Below are 24,399 nucleotides of genomic sequence, written 5' to 3'. Positions count from 1 at the left end.
TGTGCACTTAGGAAACAGCACTTTAAGTATTTAGGTAACCGGCCAACTAGCCGGACTACTTTCGTCAACGCCAAAACGAGGCCGGAACGGGTCAGACTTCTGAATAGTTTGATGAAGAGCTGACTCGTTTTATTTTTTTTTATTGGAATGGCAGCTTGTCAGAGGTTTGCCGACTGCAGCTTTAAACAAAGATGGTGAACATGGTGAAAAACTAACAACAAAAAAACTGATGAATATTTTCATTTTGATATTAATATCGGGAATACCACCCCAGTTACACAGCAAAACTTAGAATAATGATTTATTAAATGTTAGTGTCACAACACAGAAACTGTTTTGTGTGGGGCAGCATAAAGGTGATGTCGTGCAAACCTGTATTCATGCCTTTTATTATTATTGAAGTTAATGTGTGTTTCTTTATCCCTAACCCTTGCTGTATATATGTATTAATATCTAATCCTAACCATATGTATTTTATGCCTAACCCTAACCAACTACCTGACAACAAATGACTCATGAGCTCAGAAGTGTAGTACTTTTACATTCCTGAAAGTAAAAGTGTCATTGCAAAACACTGTAAGTAGCTTCCCACCAACAGAGCCTTTTTACTCTAGTTCTCTGAATTTATTACAGGAGCCACTCGTTTATCTCTGAGAGTCTGGGGTAGACAAGCTTCAACAGGCATCAAGGCTTCAGATTGCAGGGCCACAATCATTTCGATGTGACCTCACCATGCCCTCTTGCCAAACCACAAAGTTTCCATCACTTCAGTCACAGGATGCTAAATTTCAAATCCTCTTTTGAGTTTGATGTTGCCATTGGTTTAGACCTATAGTGGGGCTTAAATGAGTCAGAAGGGGGGGGGCTCTTTGTTGACTAACCAAGAGAGGAGAAGTGACAAGGAAATTATATTTAAATGTCTTAGAACAACAGCTTTGCCACAAACCTGAAAAAGAGGGCTTTCCTTCACTGCAGGCTCAAGACACGAAACCAGAGTTTGGAAGGATTCTCTTTAATTTCTTGCATTGGGTTTTTTGGGTTGTTTCTATTACAGACACGCGGTCTGAGCAATCTGTCTGCCCCTCCACTGACTGTTTCTCCTTCCAGCATAAATAAGCGCATATCAAACTTCTTACTTTTACTCCACCCGTGCGCGTGTCTGTGTGCGAGTGTGCGTATCGCTCACCAGTGCGCGCGCTCCTTGAAGCAGCGGAGGGGACCTCCTGGTGGGGAGCGGGGAAACTTCAGCCCCTAAAATGGGGCGGGGTGGGCCGAGCAGCGGGGCAGAGGCGTGTGTGTATCAGCTTTAAGTACCGCAGTACATTCCAGGACAGGCTTACAAAGTATTCTGGTCCAAGAGCGGAGCGAGTCAGGACAAAAAGTATCCCAAAGTTTTTGGCAGACCCGAGGTGTAATTACACGGGAAGAAGAAGAGGTTTCAACATTGACCTGAGAAAGAATCCACAAAGAGAAAGTAAGAGTTTTAGCCTCTCCTCTCCTCTCCTCTCCTGTCTTATACTTGCAGTGATTTGATGTGTTTGATTTAATGTAAACTTGGAGCAGTGCGCCCATGATGTTCTATTGGGCGATTCTTCCCTGATCGACATCTCATACAATAATCTGGCACGTTCGGAAAACAACAGATGACAGGTTATATTATACTGGCTATTATACTGTAAATTCTGTTTATACTGCCATATATATATACAGATTTGCCACTGCTGTTTTTATATATCTTTTAGTATATATATTTTTTCTTTTTTTTTTTACCTCCTACTTTATATATATATTTTACTTCATGTTTATTGCTGTTTTAAACCAGGGATAAGAGGGATACACTATTTCAATTCTGTGTATGTCCTGCACATGGCAGCATTGACAATAAAGTTGACTTGACTATATCACTCTTTGAAATCTGATCTTATCCCATCCATCAGTTATCTCATGTAATCAGCTCTAGCATAAATCATTTTAGTCACCTCACCATCCGTACAAACTCCAAGACTTTGCTTGAATTGTTATTATCATTTTGTCATTATTGAATTAGTTGAGGTACTTCTATGGCTTGTGGCCAAGCTGATTCTTATCTTTCTCCTTCTCTCTAAGAAGTGGCGTTTCAGTTGCTATTCAAGGGACTTGCTGAAACTAAGCTTTTATCCTGTGTTAGTTCCTCTTTTCCAAAAATTGAGTCAGAGGGTGTAACTTCATTTATGGGTGTGGGGACTTGTTGATAGTTGAAACAGCTGATTTGGTCCATTGTGTCTGTCACAATGATTATGGATGTTTCTGCCAAATATTCGGAGGGTCTGGAAACCGGCGAAGGAAGGGAAATGCCTTCTGACCGACAGATGAACTAAGCAGGTCACATAGTTGAGAAATCACAAGTGTAACATCTTGCCCCCCCCCCCATCACACGCACACATTCTTCTGACACATTGATTTTGAGGGGTTTGATGCTGTGAGGGGCCCCTCCCTTTACATCTCCTCAGCTGTTGTCTGCCCTTTGACCCCAGGCGCATAGCTCTACTATCTCTACCCCTTTCCCAAATCGGTTGGCTCAGCTTGTTTGACCCGCTGCCTCGTTGCAAATATTTGACCACGAAAATCAATCACGGAGAAGCTACACTTCACCAGAGGTTAGGCCTATCCCTGCAGCTCGTCTGTGCGCCGTCACCTTCCTCAGGCGACCGCATCCCTTCACATCACCTGTCCCTTCTCACCACACTAGCTTCAGCTGACTGAGAGAGGAGGTAAAATTGGTTTTGAAAACTCAAGACAAAGATTTTCCGAGATGCCAATTGACCGTCTGCCAATCCCTCAACAAACAGCTACCATCCGATTACAGCTCTGCCACCAAACTGAGACAGAAAAGTTAGCTTGCTTGGACACTGCCAACCAAAGTGACCTTGGGAGCATCGTGGCACAGGATGATAAGAACTATTTAGTCTTGTGTAGAAGCGAAGATGCTTGCAGATTCTTGGATTATGGGGTGTTTAGGGTTCACTAACCCAGCCAAATTTGTACCCCAAGACATCATTAGCCCTGGCTTTTCACTCGATAAAGCATAGATCTAACTGATAGAAACTTGTCATCAGATTTTTGTCCACGTTGCTTTGCAATAATCCCACTGCTTACCAGCTTTACCACGCGATGCAAAAATAACGTTTACAGCAGATAAAATCCTCCACTGAAAATTTAGTGGATGAAGTCACAGACCAGTTCTTTGGCATTTGCAGTCATGGGGTAATCATATACTCTATAGATGACATTTTTTTTCAATGTAATGCTTAAGAGGAATTGCAGCAGTGCTAAGATGTTTACTTTAAAGCTGAGTGTAATTGCTCCAATAAACCGAACCCCTACTGTTTCTCCTGCCCACGTACCTCTCTGCAGCTCATTACTGTTTGTGGGAGTTTTACGAGAGCTCACAAAGTTTCACTGGAGCGTCATCGTTTGGGTGAAATAGATTTTTTTTGTTGTTGTTACGTTAAAGTTGAGAGAAGGTAAGAGCGCAGAGAGAAATGAGAGCGTAGACCCCCTCCCACAGCTTTTTTTTTTTCTATGCCATTTGAGGTATGACATTTGAACCCGAGTTACAAATGAAGGGATGGGCTGCAAGGAGAGGCTTATTTGAAATGTAAGGCATGATCTAATTTCTCTGTGATTATTATTGCACTGTTTAAGTCCAGGGTGTGGCAGTGTGATTAATTTCCTTAGGATGCACATTACCGTCCACCTACATACTGTGTGTGCACCCAAAGCAAACATCACATTACTCTGCAGCAGCTGGAATCCAGCTGCTCGTAGGAGTTAAGTTAGATCACAAAGGGAGCGTACCCTAAAAGGATGGCTTGATATCCCAGAATGCTTTGGGAACGTGTGACAGTCGAGGAGAGTCCAAGTCAGGAATGTGGTAATTGTGGGAAAAATTACATGATTACTTTATGAAGGAGAGATGAAAGTAAGAGAGGGCTGAACAGATGTTTGGTTAATCACATTGTTATGAATACAGCGTCTCAGTGGAGTGGAGTGGAATGTTCTGAAGCACACCACCACTACACTCTGTTGTTTAAGCAATTTGGTTAACAAGCTGATACCGGTTCTCCCGGTAAAAAAAAAAGTCATCTTTAACGACACGTGAGTTTGTAACAAAGGGGCCGATGTGGCCTTCATTCTTTCACTTTGAGATAAAGGGCGCCTGCTTGTGTTATCAGGCGGTGAACAAAAAATCCAACGCACAGGCATCTGTGGGGAAGGGAGGTTTGCGAGTAGAGTTCTTTGAAGACTTTTATCATGCTAATACATCTTTTCTAAATGTTCAATAGGAGCTCTGTAATCAGATGTGTAATTTTTACATATTTTCACATTTTGCCGCCACAGTTGTTCAATTATTCCTTAAAATGGTCTTGAGGTACGAACAGGGATTAGTGTCTCAAATTTTACCCCTGCAAATATAATCACCATTTATTTTGATGTGTCATTCAGAATGCCAGGTGAGCGGCTGACAGTCAGAGGCACGTCGGAGATCGGGCGTTTCCCCGGCGCGGCCCCGCCCACGAGGGTGGAGCTCAGCATTCAGAAAGAGGGGGAGAAGAAGCAGGAAGAAGGAGGCTGCCGTCGATGGTTCCGGAAGATGTGTCCGTGCTGCTGTAAGCGCCAGAACAGTACGTCCTATGATGTTACGGATAAGGTGGAAATGACCAAGCCCGTAACCCCGACCCCTGCCCCTTCCACGGCCCCTGCTCCAGAGCCCACAAAGCCAATGCCCGAGAATGGAGAAGCAAAGGATATGGAGGGTAAAATCATTGACTTTTAAGCCTTGTAAAAATATCTAGTCCAGCTCATCGGACGGTACTTAGCTTCCTGAACATATCCTGACAATGTGATACCCAAATGTCCTCCCTCAGAGGTTAAGCTGTCTGTGTCATCGGTGGACCTCCTGAGCTCCAAGACCGGTCAGAACAGAGTGGAGCATCACACTGATCTGTTTCATGGAGAGGAGCTGATCATCCGCAGAGGACAGACCTTCCAGATAGAGATGGAGCTGAGCCGGCCCTTCAATGCTGACAATGATAAAATGCACATGGACTTGAAAACAGGTAACACACAACAACAACAACAATAATATTAATATAAAGGAATATCATCATCAGTTAGAGGATAGAGGCAAAAATCAATCACTGCGTTTGTATTGTAGTTTTTACATTCACCTTTTGAATGTGTGAATAAGAAAAGATGACTGGAAAAAGCAAAAACGGGAAAAACTTCAACTAAAAGTTTGTATGCTAACTTGAGGTGGTTTTTCCCTGTTTTGAAGAGGAGTTTTTACACATTTGGGGAAATAAAAACAACTTCTGCCCAGGCAAAGATTAAATTGACCTGACTCAGCAGCTCTGAACCAGCAATGAAGAAAATCATGTGACCGGCTGACCCCCACAAGTAATCTAATATCTCAGATATTCCCAGAGATTGAAGTCATTGCTGAAGAGGATCTCTTCGTTTTTTCCTCTTGCTGATATCCTTTTCGCTTGCTTTTGTTTTTTCTTCCTTCTTTGAAGGTTGTTTCTGGTGCAGACAACTTGTTTATCTACTCAGTTACAGCCATTTTTAACATACCCAAACTGCCACCCTCTGGTGACCCTTCACAACTCAGTTTATTCACTCTAAGCCACTCGATGCAAACCCGTCTAATTCAAAAGATCACTTCATATTCACTTCTGTTGTGAATGGAAACCCAACTATCGTGGTGCCACGCCAACTGATACATTTAAGGACACAAAACCAGGAAATGTAGAGTGACTCAACTCATTTAGTAGAAAAAAAGTCAATTTTGATTTGAAAATGATCCAAATGCTTTGACAAAGTAGTTCTAAAGTACCAAGTTAGCTAAAAGTAATGGATATTACTTGGATGTTAAGGGTGAAAAGCAAAAAGTAAATGATACAACATCTACAAGTAATGGAAAACATTCTCATATCTTAAATGAGAGGATTAGCAGCTGAAAAAGCTAGCTGAAAGTTAGCGCTTATAGTCATTAGCTTAAAAGACATAAGCAGTTGAAAGAGTTAGCTAAAAGAAACAGATAGTTTGTGCAGTGTACCAGATAAATGGTTGGAGTATGTGGAACATTATGGGTGGTACTACCACGGGGGCGGGCGGTGCTGGCTTCATACAATAACAAAAGCTGGGAACCGCTGCTCTGAGGCCACAGATGACTGTTTTCAGACTGCTGATTATTGCTCTCCACCATTTCCTCTTGTAAAATTGATGAAGAGGCTCTTTAACCAGTATTAGCTGCGTGTGAAAACACAGCAGAACAAGCCCACGACTGCACAAAGCGTGGGAAATGTGGTCAAAATACTACGCATAGCGAGCACGTTTAAATCGAGCAGCAGTTCAGCAATAGCTGCAACACAAGCTTTGGATTCCACCCAGAAGCTCTCAGTGTTAACAGTTTCCAGACCTCAGGACATCGGACACCTCCCTCTGGTATTTACCGGCCTCATACTACACACTTGGGAGTAATACGTCACCATAGCAAGTTTCTGTCAACCACTGCTGAGATAACTACCATAACTTTCCCAGTCACATTTTTATTTTTTTTTTACCCCAAGGATTTTTCTAAGTCGAGCTTTCTAAAATAGGAAGCTAAACAAAGACTTGATAACAAAAATCCATATAGAATGTAATTCCCTCTGACACTGTTTTCAATAGATTTCCTTCTGAATAAATATTCCAAGGTGAGAGAGGAAGGGTGGGGAGCCCTGGATCCTATCAGATGGAGAACAATGGCTTCTTGGTAAATCTGCCGTAGAAACTGTGCCCAACACGGTGCTACAAAGTAAAGAGCTCAGAGAAAGCCCCGAGTGTGTTTTAAAGAAGCTCGTTATCCGATAGAACAATGTTATGTTACATTAAAAAAGGGGCATTGAGCCTTTTGTCCTGAGACTGCTTTTCAAGAGGGGCATGTGCTGTGCAATTTCTGGAGGTTTTCCAGCCTCAGGAGAGAAATCATGTGCAGATAGGAGAGAGGCGGTGGTGTTCGTGTGGAGTACAGTTTAATGTCATCTACTAGAACTGACAAACAATTACTGTTACAGGAATACGTTTACTCTCTTTCCAGCTATGCGTCGCATGGAAATCTCTCCACTGCCGCTGCTTCCATCTCATTTGACGTCATCCAAATATTCATAAAACATATTGACACGACACCAGTTGAAGATGAATTATTTTGTTCGTCCAAACCGAAGTCATACAAGATCTAGCTTTTCAAAACCGGACTAACGCAGTTAACTAACACAGTTAGACTAACAGTTTTGGACTGAATCACTCCTGTGTGTATGCACCCAACTCGATTCAAATGAGCCATAGGAGCTCTGTCCAAAGTTCCAAAAGTTCCATATTTTGCATCATTTTGTAGCAACAGTAAAGCAGAAATGTATATTAATGCAACCAAATTTTCCAATAAAACTGTTCTGCACATTTTCTTTCCGTTTCTCGATGACTTGATTCGGCTCCTGTGGTCCCGTTAAATGCTGCGAAGCTGCAATGTATCCTGACATGCATGTAACCGAGCTGAGAACTAAAAGAAACATTTAAAAGGACGACTTTGGTGTCTGTTTTCATACGGCTGTTTGATTTTTGGAAGGTTGTATTTCTTAAATGGTTGCACGGGCATTAAAATCGGGGTGTCTCACAGCAAAGCCATTGGATGCATTTTGACTTTTACCTCATTCAACAGAACAGCAAGACAAGACAAGAATGAGACTATTTGTATTTGCATTGTTTACTACACAAAGCTACCGCCAGGAGACCAGATGTGAGAGTGGCATAAGTGATGCCATTAGTGCACAAAAATGTCTACATATTTATTTCATTGGGTAAAAATATAAACATACATTTAAAGGAGTTGTAAATTAGCATAAAGAATAAAAAAATATACTGTATATATATATATGCTGCTTTATATCAGGCTGATACAAAGGTGTAACCTGTGTGTTGTAGGTCCATTGCCCATGGTGTCCAAAGGGACCCATGTCATCATTCCCCTGGTGGAACACCTGGAGGATGAACGCTGGGAGGCCAAGATCACCAAGCAGGACGGCAACAAGATCAAGCTGTCCGTGAACTCTCCGGCCAGTGCCGTGATCGGCCTGTACGGGCTGACCGTGACGACATGCTCCCTGAAGGGTGACTCGGCAACGACTCACAACTCCAGCAAGAACATTGTCATGCTGTTCAACCCTTGGTGTGAAGGTAAGCTGCTGGCAGAGGGTGGATTAAGGGCAGGGAGTTCACATGGATGGAGGGTAGGAATGTGGAAAGAGGATGAGTTACAACACATAAGAGGAGAGCAATGAGGGAAGAAAAGAAAGGCGGTGAATGAACGGACTATTTTTTTGGATTCGTATGAAGATTGAGAAAGATATTTCATAAAACGTCAATGTTATTTGGGGGAAAAGTTGTCTGGGGCAGCTCGGTCTCTGGGTAATGTACCATGAACATAGTGGCTGTGTTGCAAATATCTTTCTATCAGCTTGATAGCAAATACTTGGTGAAAATAGACGTCTATTCGGCTATTTAATCTCTGAAAGGAGTCCTGATATAATGTTACACGTGGGTGAGAAAGGACAGCCAAATCCATGGGTGTGTTGCTGTCCATCAAGTGGCTGCAGCCTGACTGTGTGTAACTATGGGAGTTATGTAAGTCCACTGGCTTCCATTCAAGACTTCTGGAACACTTGCATTGCCAACTCAAGCACTGCTCTCTGTTATATTTAAGCCGCCTCATTTACGCAACGTTTTTTTCTTCTTACGGTCGTGACTTTTAACCTGCTGTTGCCCTGAGACGTGAGTGATGTGCAAGAAGAGAAGCATTTAAAAACAAAACAGCAGCAAAAAAACTGAAGAATCAATCTCCTCAAGTCGGCTATGAATCAATGGAGTTGTACTAACAGAAACATTTTGGTTTTGTTTGTTTGATCATACAAATGGAACAATACATGCATCACTGCAGATGTTTGCTTTTACACTATTGTTTATGTTTCATTATGAGATTAATGATTCCGATAATCTTTGTAATCAACAGTGAATCCAGCTGTCAGCTGGCCTTAATGTTGTTAGTTACTTTCAGGTCACATGAGCAACATTAGGCATACCTTATGGCTAATCGCTTTAAATAACAATTAAATAGCCACTTGGATAGGTTTGTTGGGTTCGATTCAGGCATAGCTGCAGATACTGTATGTTTGAGTCAGGCCAGCAGAAAGTTCACCAAACAAAAAGAGGACTCACAGTACAAGTTGAAATTCAGTTAATGTCCCAAAGCTTTTTTTTCTCTCCCTCCCAACAAAATGTTGTCTGTTTACAGAGGTTCCTCTGAACGGATTTCTCTGGAAATTCTTGGCAATTTCTACGATGAGAAACGTCATTCTTAGGCTGCCAAACTATGATGAACCCATCCACATCCCTACCTCTGAGCTTCTCAGGGATGCTCTTCTTATACCCAATAATGTTATAAATGACCTTTTCCACTTAAAGGTGGGGTATGAGATCTTTGAAAAACGGTTCCTGCAAGCTATATTTTTGAAAATACACAACCTTGCCTCTCCCTTCAGCCCTCCCCTCGAAACCACGCCTTCAAAACACACGAACGAGTCACGAGTCTGTGAACGCGCAGGGGGGAGGGGGGGAGGGGGGCTGTCGGTTGATTGGCATGTCATAATCCAATAGAAGTAACTCTCATCATTACTTCTATTGGTCAGACATTTCCTCTTGCTATACCCTCTACAATGAACTAAAATATAATTTTTTTTTTTCCCAAACGTTCTCTTTTAATGGGTACAATGGGGTCGTGAGGAGGTTTTCAGACAATATGATAAAAAATGCTCCAAAAAACATCTCATACCCCACCTTTAACCTGATTTGATCTTTTTTGGCATTGCACCATTTTTCCAGTCAGTTCTTACTGTTTCCCAACAATTTGAAACATGTCGCCGTCATCTGTTGCAAAGCATATTCTCACACGAAACAAACAAATCACATTTTCAACATCTGTTATCTTGTTTGTGTTTTATTTCCAATCAAAGGACTTTGAATGAAGGGTTGAGATGATTTTTGAGTCACCGTATTCTGGGTTCGATTTGATTCCCAATGTTTTTGAAATTTTTCTGCAAAAAGAAATCCGTCTTATTTTTCTTCGTGCGTGTTTATTTACTGTTTTTATTCAGCTAAGAAGACATTAGGAAATGAGGCTCGTTGTTTTATGCGCCTCAGTCCGGTAAAGTACCCACACAGGATATTTGACAGAAAGAAGAGTAAAAAAAACCTGTCGGCCTGGCTTTGATAAAAGAAAGAAAATAACTGTCTGTCTTTCATCATGGATTCACTGCTTTTGGCGGTGTGCCCGATCTCTTTTTCCCTCTTTCAATCCCCTTTTTCCCTGAGACCAATCTCTCCCTCACGCTCATGAAAATCAAAATCCTACAATCGCTGTATAAAACGCCACAGGCCCAGTACAGAGTAATCCGTGCAGCTGGTGACAATCTGTCCTCTCCCTTGCCTTTACTGCCCCCGCATGTATTTCCTGCTTTTTTATGCCTCTCCCTCCCAGCCTTGCTCCTTTATCGCTATCTACTGACCCAGCCCTCACTCCATCGGCCCATCGCTCCGCTCTCGGGCCTCCTCCCTCATCCCCTCCTGTGTGTTTCTTCTACATTCCAGGAATTTCAGTAAGAAGTGAAAACAGCAATTGTCACAGCTGACAGATACCATTTGATTCATCTCCCGCTGCTTTCTCCTAAAAGTCTTAAGGCACTGTGTTTTTCTTCTACTCCTGCCCAGCCTTTTACCCTCCCAAGCATAACTTCCCCTCGTTCTCCCAGTCCCCCCCCCCTGTGACTTTTAAACCTTTTTCCTTCCACTTGTGTTTTCCCATGTCCGTCTTGAACACTCTGCTACTTTTACTGCTTTCCCCCACCCGCGGGTAATCATGCTGGTGATAGCAAGAGATAAAAAAGGATGGAAAAAAGAAATGCACGGATTTGCAAAGCTCGTGTGAAGGGTCTACACCCAAGAACAGACTCCTCTCAGAACAGACGGTTTCCCTCAAATAACTGAGGGCCCCACAGCAAGGTCCGCAGACTCATTGTGATTTTTAACTATTTCCTGACCTTGGGGACTTGTTCACACAATATGTGGGGGGGGGGGGGGTGAAGAAAAAAAAATCACATTCTTCTGTTCTTAAGTCACTGTATTTTTTTTTTTAAGAGGTTCTGAGTTATTTTCAAAGGTAGGTGTGAAGCAAAAATCTCAATGAGTCCATGTTGAAATAAATCCTACAAAAAGGTTGTGGGTTGAACAAGCGATCCTGGAGAAATACTGCATTCACTATGCAGAGAACTGTTTTCGTGCCAAATGAAACAAAAACACGGCATGTATATTTATAAGGTGATATGTGCATTTCCAGAGGACACTGTGTTCCTGGATGATGAGGAGCAGAGGAAGGAGTATGTGCTGAATGACACTGGGCGGATCTACTACGGCACAGAGAAGCAAATCGGCGCCCGCACGTGGAACTTTGGGCAGGTACAGACTGAGTGTGATTGGAAAGTGATGCACGCGTGTGTTTCGGAGCGTTAGTTGCAACAAATACTGGTTTTTGATAAGTGTGAAAAAATCAAGAGTGGCTCAAGACAGGACAAGTATCATCTCTTCTTAATTTTAGTTTCACGACGGAGTCCTGGAAGCATGCCTGTTCATCCTGGAGAAGAGTGACATACCTCCATCTGGGCGAGGGGATCCTGTGAATGTGGTCAGAGTCATATCTGCCATGGTGAGCATTAGTACAGTACAGAACACACAAAGAGAAAAGAAGAAAGTGTTCTGACCAATATCTCACATTCCTGACAAAAAAAAATAAAACAAATAAATGACTGTGTGACTTATGTGTGTTCCGTTCTCAGATAAATGCTCAGGATGACTTCGGTGTGCTGGTTGGGAACTGGTCAGGGGTTTACAGTGACGGCGTCTCTCCCTCGGCATGGAGCAGCAGCGTGGAGATCCTGAGGAAATACCACTCCTCAAACGGAACACCCGTGTCCTACGGACAGTGCTGGGTCTTCTCCGGGGTCACTACATCAGGTTAGCACGAGAGCAAAAAAGCAAAGACAGGAGCTGCATTTCATGGCGTGCCTGAGCAAAATGGATGTGTTTATGTAGAGGCTGCAGCCACCGTAGGGCAGCTGGTAGATGTCTATCACATAGAGGAAGCCCTAAAGCCACTCTTTGCCATTTCTCTCTCTGATTTTCATACATATAAATGTAGCTGAATTTACTGCTTTACTGCAGCGGCTTTGTGCTGATTTTAAATGGACCCCGGCTGAACACTTAGTCTCCGTGGGCCGCTTTTCAGTCACAGTTTCAGGGCTGTTAACCCGTTTGACAACAGAAACCAAAAAAAATAAAAATATGTAAAGGGCTCGAACAAAGCAGAATGCGTATGTGTCGTCGTGATGTCATGAAAATACTAATTTGGCAGATGACTTCATCTGGCAACATTTAGGGACTTTTTTTTAGCAGACTCTAGCTACCTTACATTAGAAATAGTTGGCCGTACACACTGACCACAGTGGGTTGTGGTAAGCTGTATGGTGGGAGGCATGTGAAAATCATTTACTGTGTGCGTTTGCTCTGTGTGCGCATGTGAAGGAGCCACATATACCCAAGAGTGTTCCCCAGTGCTTTCCTCAACTCAATTAACAATCCACACGTAATTGCGATCCCATCAGGCCCTTTTCATTAGTTTTCACTGTAACTCTGTAACAGAACTCTTCATCGTGTGTATTCAGGGAACCCCATGTGATTGCTAGCTCACTTTAGCACATAGCATTGCCCCTGATTGCATGCCATAGCTCATGTACACCGTAAATACCTCACTCTAGCAGTCCTAGCATACCTACTACTTTTGTCACAAGTAAAGCTGCATGTGTTGCTTTCATTCACCCAGAATAATTACGTTCACCCTGTCATACTGGCAGAAATATTACTATGGTCAAATTCAATAGTTTAGCTATGAAATGGCCTTGCGAATGCAATTGTAAAGCATCTGTCTAACTTTCTGTCTGTCCTTGCTTTCAGTGCTGCGCTGTCTGGGCATACCCGCCCGCAGTGTGACCAACTTCCAGTCTGCGCATGACACCGATGTGTCCCTGACTACAGACGTGTATTTTGATGAGAATATGCAGCCGATTGACTACCTCAATAGGGACTCTGTCTGGTAAGATGTGAAGCTTCTCAGGGACAGGGCACTGTTCCAGTGAAAATACCTGCTGCTAAATCCATACTTTGAGAATGTACTGTATTTTTAGAGCCATTCCAAAAGCACTCTTGTCCAACTTGAAAGCCCAGATAAATCATGCGCTTTCAGTTATCAGCGGCTCTTCTGAAACTGCAGGAGCCAGTCTGCAATCCGTCTGCTATCAGCTGGTGTCCTCAGTATGCCTTAGGACTGTTTGAGTGCCATATCTCACTGACTTTGGCCATTTAATAGACTCTTTATCCATGAATAGGAAACAGGCCCTGGATAGAATGTGGCTACTGTGAAGGAAGCACATTAACCAGCTCCAATTGTGTAAATAATTTTGCTGAATTTTAAACGTGTGTACATTACAATTAGCGTTTTTCAGTAACTAACCCTGTCTGTTTAAATTTTATATGTATAAAAATCCAGCTTCAACTACCACTAATGTCATCAAGGTAATACGTTGTGTCTCGTAAAACAAACTTAGGTGTAAAAAGTGGAGCGGCTCAGTCTAGGTGTTTCTCCCTGTTTTCTCGTCCAGGCTAAGCTAACCTAGCTGTGATGTCATGCTGACAAATACAAGAGAGGCGTCATTCCTTTCTTCTTTCTTCTTCATTGGAAAATAAGTGTGGCTTGTAAAATGTAAAATAAAAACATCTCAAACCAATCTACCTTTAGGAATTTCCATGTCTGGAATGATTGTTGGATGGCCAGACCGGACCTGCCTCCCGGCCATGGAGGCTGGCAGGCTGTTGACTCCACACCCCAGGAGACGAGTCAGGGCACCTTCCGCTGTGGACCCGCCTCTGTCAACGGCATCCGCTCTGGTCAGGTCTACCTCAAACACGACACGCCTTTCGTCTTTGCTGAGGTGAGGTGCTTGAAATATGCAGGTGCTCTTAACTAGATATCCCAATGATTATAGGTTACTATTATCTAGGATTTGCATATCATCTTTTGTACTGTACTGCAAAAAGATCATCCTGAGATATGTTATTTACAATGGTATTATGAAGTGGAATTTCACAGCTTTCCAGGTGTAAAAAAAGAATAAGAATGATAAGTATGACGCACATCTGCAACTTCATAATCAGTGTGAAAAACGAATCATCTTTATTGGTATTTTCATGTCAGGTCAACAGTGATAAAATCTACTGGCAGAAGAACCTGGACGGTACATTCAGTCAGATCCACAGTGAAAAGAAAGCTGTTGGCCACTGCATTAGCACCAAAGCAATAGGCTCTGAGGAACGGGAGGACATCACACACCTGTACAAATATCAAGAAGGTACGAGCGCATTTTACCTGACTCACCATTGATTGATGTCCCAGAACCAGACAAGAAAAACTTCTGAACTTCCTGGAACTATCCTGAAAAGAGATGATTAAATCATTTCATCCTGCATAGATCATCTTGCTCTACACATATTCCCCTGCCACCCTTCAACTGCTCAGTTCTTCTTCGCAACATGAAAAAAATGCTTCTCTGTTTGCTTTATTTGGAAGCACTGTGTGCCAAATCTCTTGTACATTTTTTCAATAAATCGTGGATCCCTCGACAGAACGGGACGCACTCATCTCCTCCTTCCTCTCCTCTAACAGGTTCAGAGGAGGAACGTATTGCTGTGGAGACTGCTTCTCGCTATGGCAGCAAGCCAAACATGTATTCTGCACCCATGGCAGAGGATGTGTATGTGGAGGTTAAAATGGAGGGCGAGGGGCCCAGAATGGGCAATGACGCCCAGCTGAGTATTGTGGTGAAGAACCTGAGCTCACAGCCCCGTCAGACAACTCTGCACAGCCAGGTGGCTGTCATGTACTACACCGGCGTGCTGAGGAACGCTATTAAGAAAGAAAAAATACCTGTGGAGCTTTTGCCCAATGAAGGTTAGATTCCCATTTTGCTTCACACATGTTTTAATATACATTTACAGTATATATATATGAACATACGGTAAATGACAGTATGCATGATTTGTATGTCTTCTCCTGTATTCACCTTTATTGTTCTGACCTTACTGCATAAGATATTCAGTACCAAACATATTAAAAGTCAAGTTGTGAACAAACAGGATGATTTAGCAGCCGAAGAGATACTGTAATAATATTGATAAATATGTTTTCAAGATGTAAATAAGTAACTGCAGAGTTAATAGGTGAAAATGAGCTCGTAACATAGACGTTTTGCTCTAAAGTTTGCTAAAACTAGCTAACATCAGCAAATAGCTCCCAAAGCAGCACATTTCCTGGGGGGGGGTTGTATATTTTATTTTTTATGACTTCAGTGGAAGGATGAGTTCATTCTTGTTTGAAAATTGATATTTATAGTTGCACATGTAGTTTTGTAGGTTAGGGAGAGGCAAAGTAGTTGTTTCCCCATTTTCAGTCTTCTGTTAAGCTAAGCTAATAGTAGCCTAACCTCACCAGCTGTTGGTCGTAGCTTCATGTCAACGGTACAGAAAAGATAGTGGCATAGCTGCATTTAAGTGGCAGCAAGAGAACAAATATCTGTCAATTGAGTCAATGTTGAAGTGTTTTTCCTTTCAAAACCTTCCCCTCTCAATTCTGCAAACAGAAAAGACCATTGAATGGGTCCTGCCCTACCAGCAGTACCAGGACCAACTGATGGATCAGGCAGCGCTGATGCTAACACTGTCTGGAAGAGTCACTGAAACAAAGCAAGTGTTAGCCAACCAGACCACCTTCAGGCTCCGTACACCTGACCTTAACATTAAGGTAATATTTCCATCAACATGTTTTTTTTTGTTGGTAAAATTGATATCATTTTACAAAAACAGCCCATGTCCTACAGAATAAAAACCTTGTTTAGTTGTCCTTGACTTTACTTTTTTGTTTTTTTTCGACAGCCTCTTGGAGAAGCTGTGGTTGGTAAGGAAATGGCAGCCAAGATTACCTTCACCAACCCCCTGCCACGTACACTAAAGGAGGTGGTGTTCAGAGTGGAGGGCCTGGGTCTTCAGAATGGCCATGAAGTGGTTGTAGGGTAAGAACACTTCCTTCTCTTTTCGAGCATCCCTATCTCTTCCCCACACCTCTTCTTCTCCAGATTGACCTTTCACTCCTTATTGCCCCTTTCAGTGATGTTGGTGGTCACTCGACAGTGACACTGACAGAGCACTTCATTCCGAGCCAACCAGGACCCAGGAAGCTTGTGGCGTCTCTCGACTGTAAACAGCTCACACAAGTGCACGGAGTGGCTGACATTGTTGTCCTTGGACAGTGAAAAGAAGCTAAAAGGCTCGACTTGTCTCACATCACTGAGAGAAAATAAGCCAAGAGCTTCTGATTATATAGTATGTTAAGTTCCTGTACCTTAAGCAATCTTTTTTTGTATTTCAGAAAAAAAAATTGACCTTTTTGATATTCTAAAACTATGAATGGACAATTAACAACTGTAGCATTATGAGTATTTTTTTAAGATTTAAACATTATGAACTTACACTGCTGAGTTGCTTTGGTGAAGTACGCAACAGGATTTACAGCAAATGTATGCAGAGCAACCAAAATTTGATTATCAAACGTTCTTATGTTGAAATTGTAAATCCGCTCTAACGCTTGTGCAATTAAGGACACTGAACAAAGCATGTGAAGGTGCAAAGTGATTTTTTTTGTACATACTGTATGTGTATTTTTCATTTAGCATGTCTTAATGTGAAAAGCACTGACAAAATGAACCTCACGTGGCTATAACGAAGGGAGGGTACTGCCAAATGTTTGGAAAGGGAATGTTCAAATTGATGTTTGCAAAAGTTTGTTTTCATTTTCATGAAGTTTTTCTTCAGCCACATTTGATTTGAAAAATAAGGTATTATATCCCGACCGGCCCACTGAACACAATAAAGTGTTAAGGGCTCCAGTGTGGCTCGAAGTTATTTAACCATGAGGTGAAATGTAATTTCACGATGCCTCCTTTACATTCAGAAGCAAAAGGTTTGTGCTCAAAAAAACTTTGCAAAAAGTTGCCCTCAGGACATTTCTCTTATATAAATGTGTGTGTTTCTTCATTCTGTGTATGATAACAGTGACAAAAGCTTTACTGTTTGTATTTGATTCGACACCACAGTGGCCTTCATTCACCTTAGCTTTTCCTGGTTCTAGTCTCTTTAACTTCAGCACTCGACATATAATGTGAAGCAAACTATATTTAACCAACACAGTATTTATCTATCTTATTTACCCTGAATGTTTTTTATCATTTATGTTGTGTCTGTAATAAAACTCACTGAAATGTCAGCCTGACCCCGTGAATCACTTCTATCGGGATGTAATATTGGTTAAAAGTCCGGTAGGTGGAGCTGAGGGGATTTAAGCTTCATGCAGGAAACAAGTGTAACTTTCCATTTCTGTCATTTTGATTTTCACAGCAACACTGAACCGAGAAGAGGCTTACTCAACCATCACTGCACTCAGGTGTGCAAGTCAAGGCAGGTTCCACTCCTTAGCTGCATGTCGTCATTAAAGAGCAGCGACGTATTTACAGCTGCTTTAAGCCAACTGCACAAAAGCAGTGACTGATATTGCAACATCTTACACAGTAATACTGATTTAACACTGTTAGTCGATAGCTCCTTTTCATTCATTCATTGACTAATAAAATCATACAGTCCCCGCTTCGCTATGAGGAACATGTACTTACACTTCCACAGTTTATCAGTTCCTCATTTTCATTATAGTAAGGAGTTTAATCTCCTTCCTTAATGAGCTTCAGTGTCTTTTTTTCTTTCTATAATCAACATATTTAGATGAGCGTAACCAATTGGCTGAAGGTTTCCATTTGGCCTCAGATCGCATGTTTCCTTTTTGCAGATGATGGGGTCCTGTTAGCTTCTCTGAGCTGAGACCTTATACAGGCACTAAGGTGGTTAAAAAACAGCGTGTGAGGCACTCATCAAGAGAATTAGCGCCTCCATCTCAGAGCTCAGCTTCACGACAATGCTATCAATTTACCAGTCAGTCTAGACTCCATCCCTCACCTTTGGTTATGAACTGTGGGTAGTGACCAAAATGGAGAAACTGCTAATTCAAGCAGCAAAAGATTAGCTTCCTCAAAAGGGTGTCATCCTTAGGGAGAGAGGGAGGAGCTCATTGTTACAAAGTCGAAAGGAGTCTGATGAGGTGGCTTCAGAGGAGATTAGAGGAGATTTTTCTTTGTTTTAGTAGCTGGTATGTGGATTTTTTTTTTAAGTCTGTGAAAACAAACATGCAAGATCCAAAGTACATTTAAAAAAATTGATATCCATTGATTTACAAAATCAATATGAAGAGATTTCGTTAAGAGGTAAAGAAGAGAAACAGAGTTGAAGCAAATTCCAAGCAGAGAAAGGGCATCATGCACAATGTATGCACTGTTCTCTTTTCTGAAGCTGAAGTAGTTTGTGCTGCTGTGTCCTGAAGGGGAGAATAAGGTTGGAAACCTTGAATTGCCTTTAAGGCCTGGATGGAAGAACTGAAGTGAACTTTACCCCCTTACTGTTCAGATGGTTTGAGGGCTGGCTGATGTGAGGGCAGGGCAGGTCTGTTACTTCTCTTGAATGGCACCCTTTGTTGCATCTCTGTCCAAACACATGCTTAACAGCAGAGAGAGGAAATCAAACGCTTCAAGGACGAACATGGGAATGTGTCGAGAAGAATATGTCACGATCTGCTTCCATACAGTTAAAGAAAGAAAGCTTGTAGAAAACTGTGTGTATTTCCTCCCTGCGGACGATGCAAAGTTTATCTGAGTCTTGTGGTGTGTGCAGTCTGGGGTAGTAAAGCCATTTAGTTCTCTGAGCAGTGAGTTAAACAGCACTCCCAGCTGCCTGGTGGTGGGGGGACAGGCCTGGTACCTGCACTGATCAGAATATTCTGAGAGACAGATATATTCTAAGAGATGAAGGGAAATTACACAGGTGAAACAGTAAAGAGCAGAAGCTCTGTACGGTCTTCTCAGTGGAGAAATCGCCACAGCTGGACTCAGTGAGTTGCTCTCTCAGTTCATCAGAGATGAATTCAGGACGTCAGGACAGGAATTCAGAATTTTTCAACTCGATGAGAGATAACCTTGGAGTGCATGCCGACCGCTGCATTCACCAGTTGCAGGTTTTTAAAAGAAAGAAGTTATTTTCTTTCAGTATGACGCCAACTTTGATGGATAGAATATCAACTGGATGCACTGAGATTATTATTTGCACTGAGATTATTTGAGTGAAGCCAATTTTGTGTGTAGAACATATGCTGGGTTGTTTAAATATCTCTTCCACAGAATCCATATGAGTTGAAGTTTAAATTAACTCTGTCATGTAGGAAGTTGTTAGATGGATAAATTTGATCCATCATTTTAAATGAAACTTCTTTAGTTTGAGGTAGAACTGGCTTCTTCTTCATTGTAGTCCCGGAGAATGTATTTCCTTTTCAAATGGTAAGGGTGATAATGAGCTGTTAAGTTCTTTGGAACTAATTTATCAGTGAATGGCAAAGTGCCTAACTGGACTCCATTAATGGTAGGCGCCCTCAGAGTGCACCGTAGTCTGTTGAATCAATTTTTTTTTATAGGGAATGGAATTATTTTCATGTTATATTCTTGGGTTGGATAATGTAGCAGTCACAGTGCCGTGTGGATTAAGAGTTCTTCAAACTTTGACGAAACCAACATTCCTGTGGGGGATGTTTACGTATGTGGATAAAAAAACAGATCTCCATTTTCTTTCCACAAAGGGAAAAAGAGACAGAAACTGCCTAATTTACAACAACCTTCGGCCCTTTGAAAGCTTTTCGTGGAGTGGAACTCCAACAGATGCTTGCCATAAAATTGGGATAAACTAAAATGAACAAAGGATCTTTCTGTTGGAAAAGTGGGACACCGTACTATCTTATCTTCACCATAAATCGAAGTTGACACTTTAACACCCTTTTCCACCAGAGAACCGACCAGATGGCTACACACGAACTGAGAAGACTGTACTAATACTTACTTTTAGTCGAATCTTAAAACTGTATTAACTGTGTTTGATAACCGTATACAAGTTCTTTCAGGTTTCCAGCTAGATCACAAGACGCATCTAAAGACAATTTGTACGATTCTGGCTTAAATATTGACTGAGAAATAATCTTGTTGGGAAAAGACAAACCCGCCGACGGAACAACATTGCCCCCTAGTGGTCTGTAGTGTTGAACATTTAAATCCCCACAGACCCAGTCAACCGGACAAGATATATGCAACAATTTAACTTTTAACGATGTCCCTTCAGTATCTATTTGGTATTTGTTTAGTGTCCCCATTGTTAACACAGAAAATCAACATTGTGTGGTTCGCTATTCATATGTCACGACTTCATAGATATCCATCTGAATTTTGAAACTCATAATCGTCTCTATTATGTTGTGTGTGTTATTTTGATGTCTTTATATTGCAAGTCTATGTTATATCTTTAATCTGCATATTTTAACAAGATGTGGTGTTTTCAGAATCACCGAGACAAATGTTCTATGAGACAGAGTAATGGAGAAATAAGAGTTTTCTTTGTTCTATCCAGAAATCCCCACATAAAAGGCTGAGTAGATCATCTTACATAGAGAAACCCAGGCAGACGTTCACCACAGTTCAGGCATATCATTGGCTGAAAGAGTAGTGTAAGCTTACGTCATGCCCCGCCTCCGAGTGTCAAACCACGGAACCCGCGAATCCAAACGCAGAAGAAAGAAGGAAGAGAAGAGAGAGAAGAAGGAGATTCGACACAGAGAGCAGAGCAGAGAATGGATGAGATCACAGTTGCTCAGGGAGCAGATTAGATGTGATTTTCAGTTGTTCAGTTTCTCAGATCTGGCGAGATTTGAAGAGAGCGGAAAGATGAGAGGATGAGCCGTGCAGAATACGACAAAAGGGAGGAAGGAGATGGCAGAAGGACCCAAGGAAGAAAGACTCGAAGAAAGAAACAGAATGAAGTCTGAAGATGCACGTTTTTCGTGTTTTTGTTCGTCCATCGTCATCCATGTCCTTTTTCACGTCGCACGCTCTATCCTCCGCCGTTACACGCCACCATCACCTTTTCCTACCAAGAAGCCAACTCCAAGCAACCTTTTATTAATCTTCTGTGAACTTAAGTTCACTTCATCAGAGAAGCAACGGACCAACTCTGACACTCGGAGGATTTGATCATCTAACCACAGCCCTCGGCACCATCGTTCCCGTTTCCCGGTGAAAAGAAGCAACTGAGAAGTCCGCTAAAGTCAGCCACCACAACCAGGAAGGCCCAGAGAGCGGAAGAAAAATCCCCTCGGACCCCGCGTGGCCGCTGCCGTGTTTCCGAGCTGACTAAGCAGAACTTCAGCACAGTAAGACCGACCCGTTTTCACCTTAAAGTGGGTTTGATGGATGTCTCGAGGCTTTCACAGAATGATAAATTAATCCGAAATGTCAGTATTTAGCGTCAAATAGTCAGCCAACCTAAACTATTTGAACACATCCAGTATCTCTCCATTCCCCATATTTTATTTTCCATTCACTAAGTGTTTTATATAATCACCCATATTCAATGCATCTCCTGTTTGTTTTAAAGGTTCATGTCTAAGATCATATCATTGTAATAAACAGCTCATATATCTATATATATGTTATAATCACAGATTGTGTCGTATGCTTTCTTTACGTAATGTCTGTCCAACCAAACGAGAACTTCACGAAAGTAGCGAGATATGAGACTGATTATTAATTGATTATTAAATTGATTATTAATTTAACATACCAGGATCGTAAGATTTTAACAGTTTTCCTCCCTGACTGTAACTTAAAACAAGTTGAAACAAAGGAAGGTGGTGCCCTAAATTCGAGGTTTAAGGTATTGAGACAGTGAGAACGTCTTATAAATCCTTATATTTGATGCATATATAAATGCCCAATAACGCTACAATGATGATCAAATTTTCAACAAAAGTCTTGATAATTTAGTAATTCACCCGAGTCATCCATTGGTTGAGAGATAAAACAAATTGCTTTTTCCACTCTTGATCTCAAAAATAATGATTTCTTATAGCAAAGAAAAATATCTGTTGTTCCACAGAGCCATATGGCAGGGTGTAACATAATGGTTATATTATAATTTCCAATAAAGAGAGAACTTGCTGCTGGACAATGTCACAGCTAATTTGCATAAATCATAGTCACATCATAATAAAAAGTCAATTCCTGCATTGGGAATGCATAACCAAAAGGAATCCTTAGGTGGAACAAAGGAATTGAGCCACTTTAGTTGTAAATCTGAATTCATTACAGCAAAGGTGTTCAAACCAGCCTCCTCAATGCTCTTAACTGCCTCTGCTCTTCTTATATAGTGGTGCCTATTTTTCCATATAAAGCAAAAATGAATAGTCTTGATAAACTATCATTTTTTGTCAGAGACCTCTCATGAAAACGCAGGATAAAAAAAACCCATCCCATCAGAGCCAGAGGACTTCTTGAGTGCCAATTATAAGTTTAGAGTAGAAGCCAAGTTATTTCAGCAAAACTTTTAAAATTGCTTATTTCAAAAAGGTAATAATAAAAAAAACTTTCTGGTGGCATTAGTCCTAAATAGTGCTGTCAATCAACAAAGCAAGTCAATTAAAAGAAAAAAGTGTTACTTTTCAGCTGAATAAACTCTAACAAGACACGAGCAGAATGTTTCAGACTTTGGCCTCTTGTTCATCCATCCATCTCTTCATAACAAGTTTCAGCTCACCATCCAGAGTGTACAAGTGAAAAGTGGACACAGTCAGCAGGGTAATGTGCACAGTTAAGCTGAGCTACAGTTCCAGCACCATTTAACAGGACATCTGTCCATTTCCCAGCATGCCTGCACAGGAGTGGATCCGAGGTAATGACTAAAGTATGTCCGAAAAGCTCAAGATATTCTTCAGCTTCTACTATAGCCGAATACACTGTAACATGTTTTTAAAACAACCAAAATTAGCATTCTGACTGATGATGCAGCGGCTACAAAATCTGGCTTTCAGTGAGCACGTCTCAATGGGGTGCTTTTCAGTCACAACTTTGTGCGACCGTCAAACAAAAGTAACAGAAAATAATGTGAATGAGAGCCGCTGATTACTGTTTTTTTAAAAAAAAGGTGCTAATAGATGGAACTTTGGAGCTTGTTTTCACATCACGACCAGCTCCACAATGATAGCACAGCTCCCCATTGCACGGCTGCAGAAAATAAATACATGCATACCTTACTGGTTCGGAATGATAAGCAGTTTAAGCAAGGCATATTGAAGTCTGCAGTGAAATGTCTAGCATTTAGGCTTCACCTTTAACAGTGTTTAACGTTAGTTTGAATGGCTCACCACTTGTGCTGTCCTCACTTTTTCTGCAAGAATGTACTAGATGGCGATTTGGGTGAAGTCATTTGTTAATTTTTTTCTGTGTGTAAATCAGTGAGTTATGTAAAAGTTTACGTAAGCAACACAGAAACTGCCAGCTGTAAGTAAACTGAGCTAAAGCCTCCTGCACCAGTTGGCCTGAGCTGGAAATACTTGCCCTCAAATGAGCTGAAAATACACAGAAAGCCATTTGCTGTAAGTTCCACAAACTGATTTTTTTCGTATTGTTTCCCACTTATTTGTGCTTGTTGAGACATCCAATGGATTAATTTCTCCTCAGGTAAAACATGGTAGAAAACTGGTCAAAGAATATCTGCCTTCTTCATCTTCAGCACTGTTGATGTGTCTCCTGATGTCAGCATCATTGCTCATCTTTTTGCTTTTTTGTCTCCACAGAAACATTCTCCACTTCTGTTGCTGGGGGTTCAGTGGCATTCATTCTGTCACATATGTTCCTTTTCTCAAGACTTTCACCATCATTGTTGGCCTTTCTTTTTCCAGCCCTGGCAAGGGAGATGGAGTTTTTTTTTAGCATCTCTCCTTATTGTTTGATGTCCTGGCTTCAACACTGGCCTTTCTTTTCCGCTTCCTGGATGAAACCTCCACTGTAACTGTCCTGTGTTCCGTGAAGTCGATGAGGTTCCTTTCATCTCATCTTTCGGCCGGGAGTCTCTCCCTTATCACCAGCCCTCCTCTTTCTCACATGGATATCCTGTGGCTTGCAGCCACTTCTGTGTGAA

The 24,399-nt window shown here is 41.6% G+C and overlaps 1 protein-coding gene across 1 annotated transcript; it reads left to right on the top strand.

Annotated features, from left to right (window-relative positions):
- The first annotated feature begins 1,328 nt into the window (after positions 1-1,328).
- On the top strand, positions 1,329-17,554 carry tgm1l1 (transglutaminase 1 like 1). Its single transcript, XM_075483808.1, has 14 exons — positions 1,329-1,474; positions 4,486-4,796; positions 4,908-5,099; positions 8,005-8,256; positions 11,468-11,586; positions 11,726-11,833; positions 11,964-12,141; positions 13,138-13,276; positions 13,979-14,171; positions 14,435-14,588; positions 14,903-15,187; positions 15,876-16,036; positions 16,168-16,304; positions 16,400-17,554. The coding sequence occupies exons 2-14, from the start codon at positions 4,487-4,489 to the stop codon at positions 16,542-16,544; spliced, it is 2,373 nt and encodes a 790-aa protein (XP_075339923.1). The 5' UTR covers positions 1,329-1,474; position 4,486; the 3' UTR covers positions 16,545-17,554.
- The last annotated feature ends 6,845 nt before the right edge of the window (positions 17,555-24,399 follow it).

Source organism: Odontesthes bonariensis, chromosome 14 (assembly GCF_027942865.1).
Source record: "Odontesthes bonariensis isolate fOdoBon6 chromosome 14, fOdoBon6.hap1, whole genome shotgun sequence".
NCBI lineage: Eukaryota > Metazoa > Chordata > Actinopteri > Atheriniformes > Atherinopsidae > Odontesthes > Odontesthes bonariensis.
This window is presented reverse-complemented; position numbering and strand designations above follow the sequence as displayed.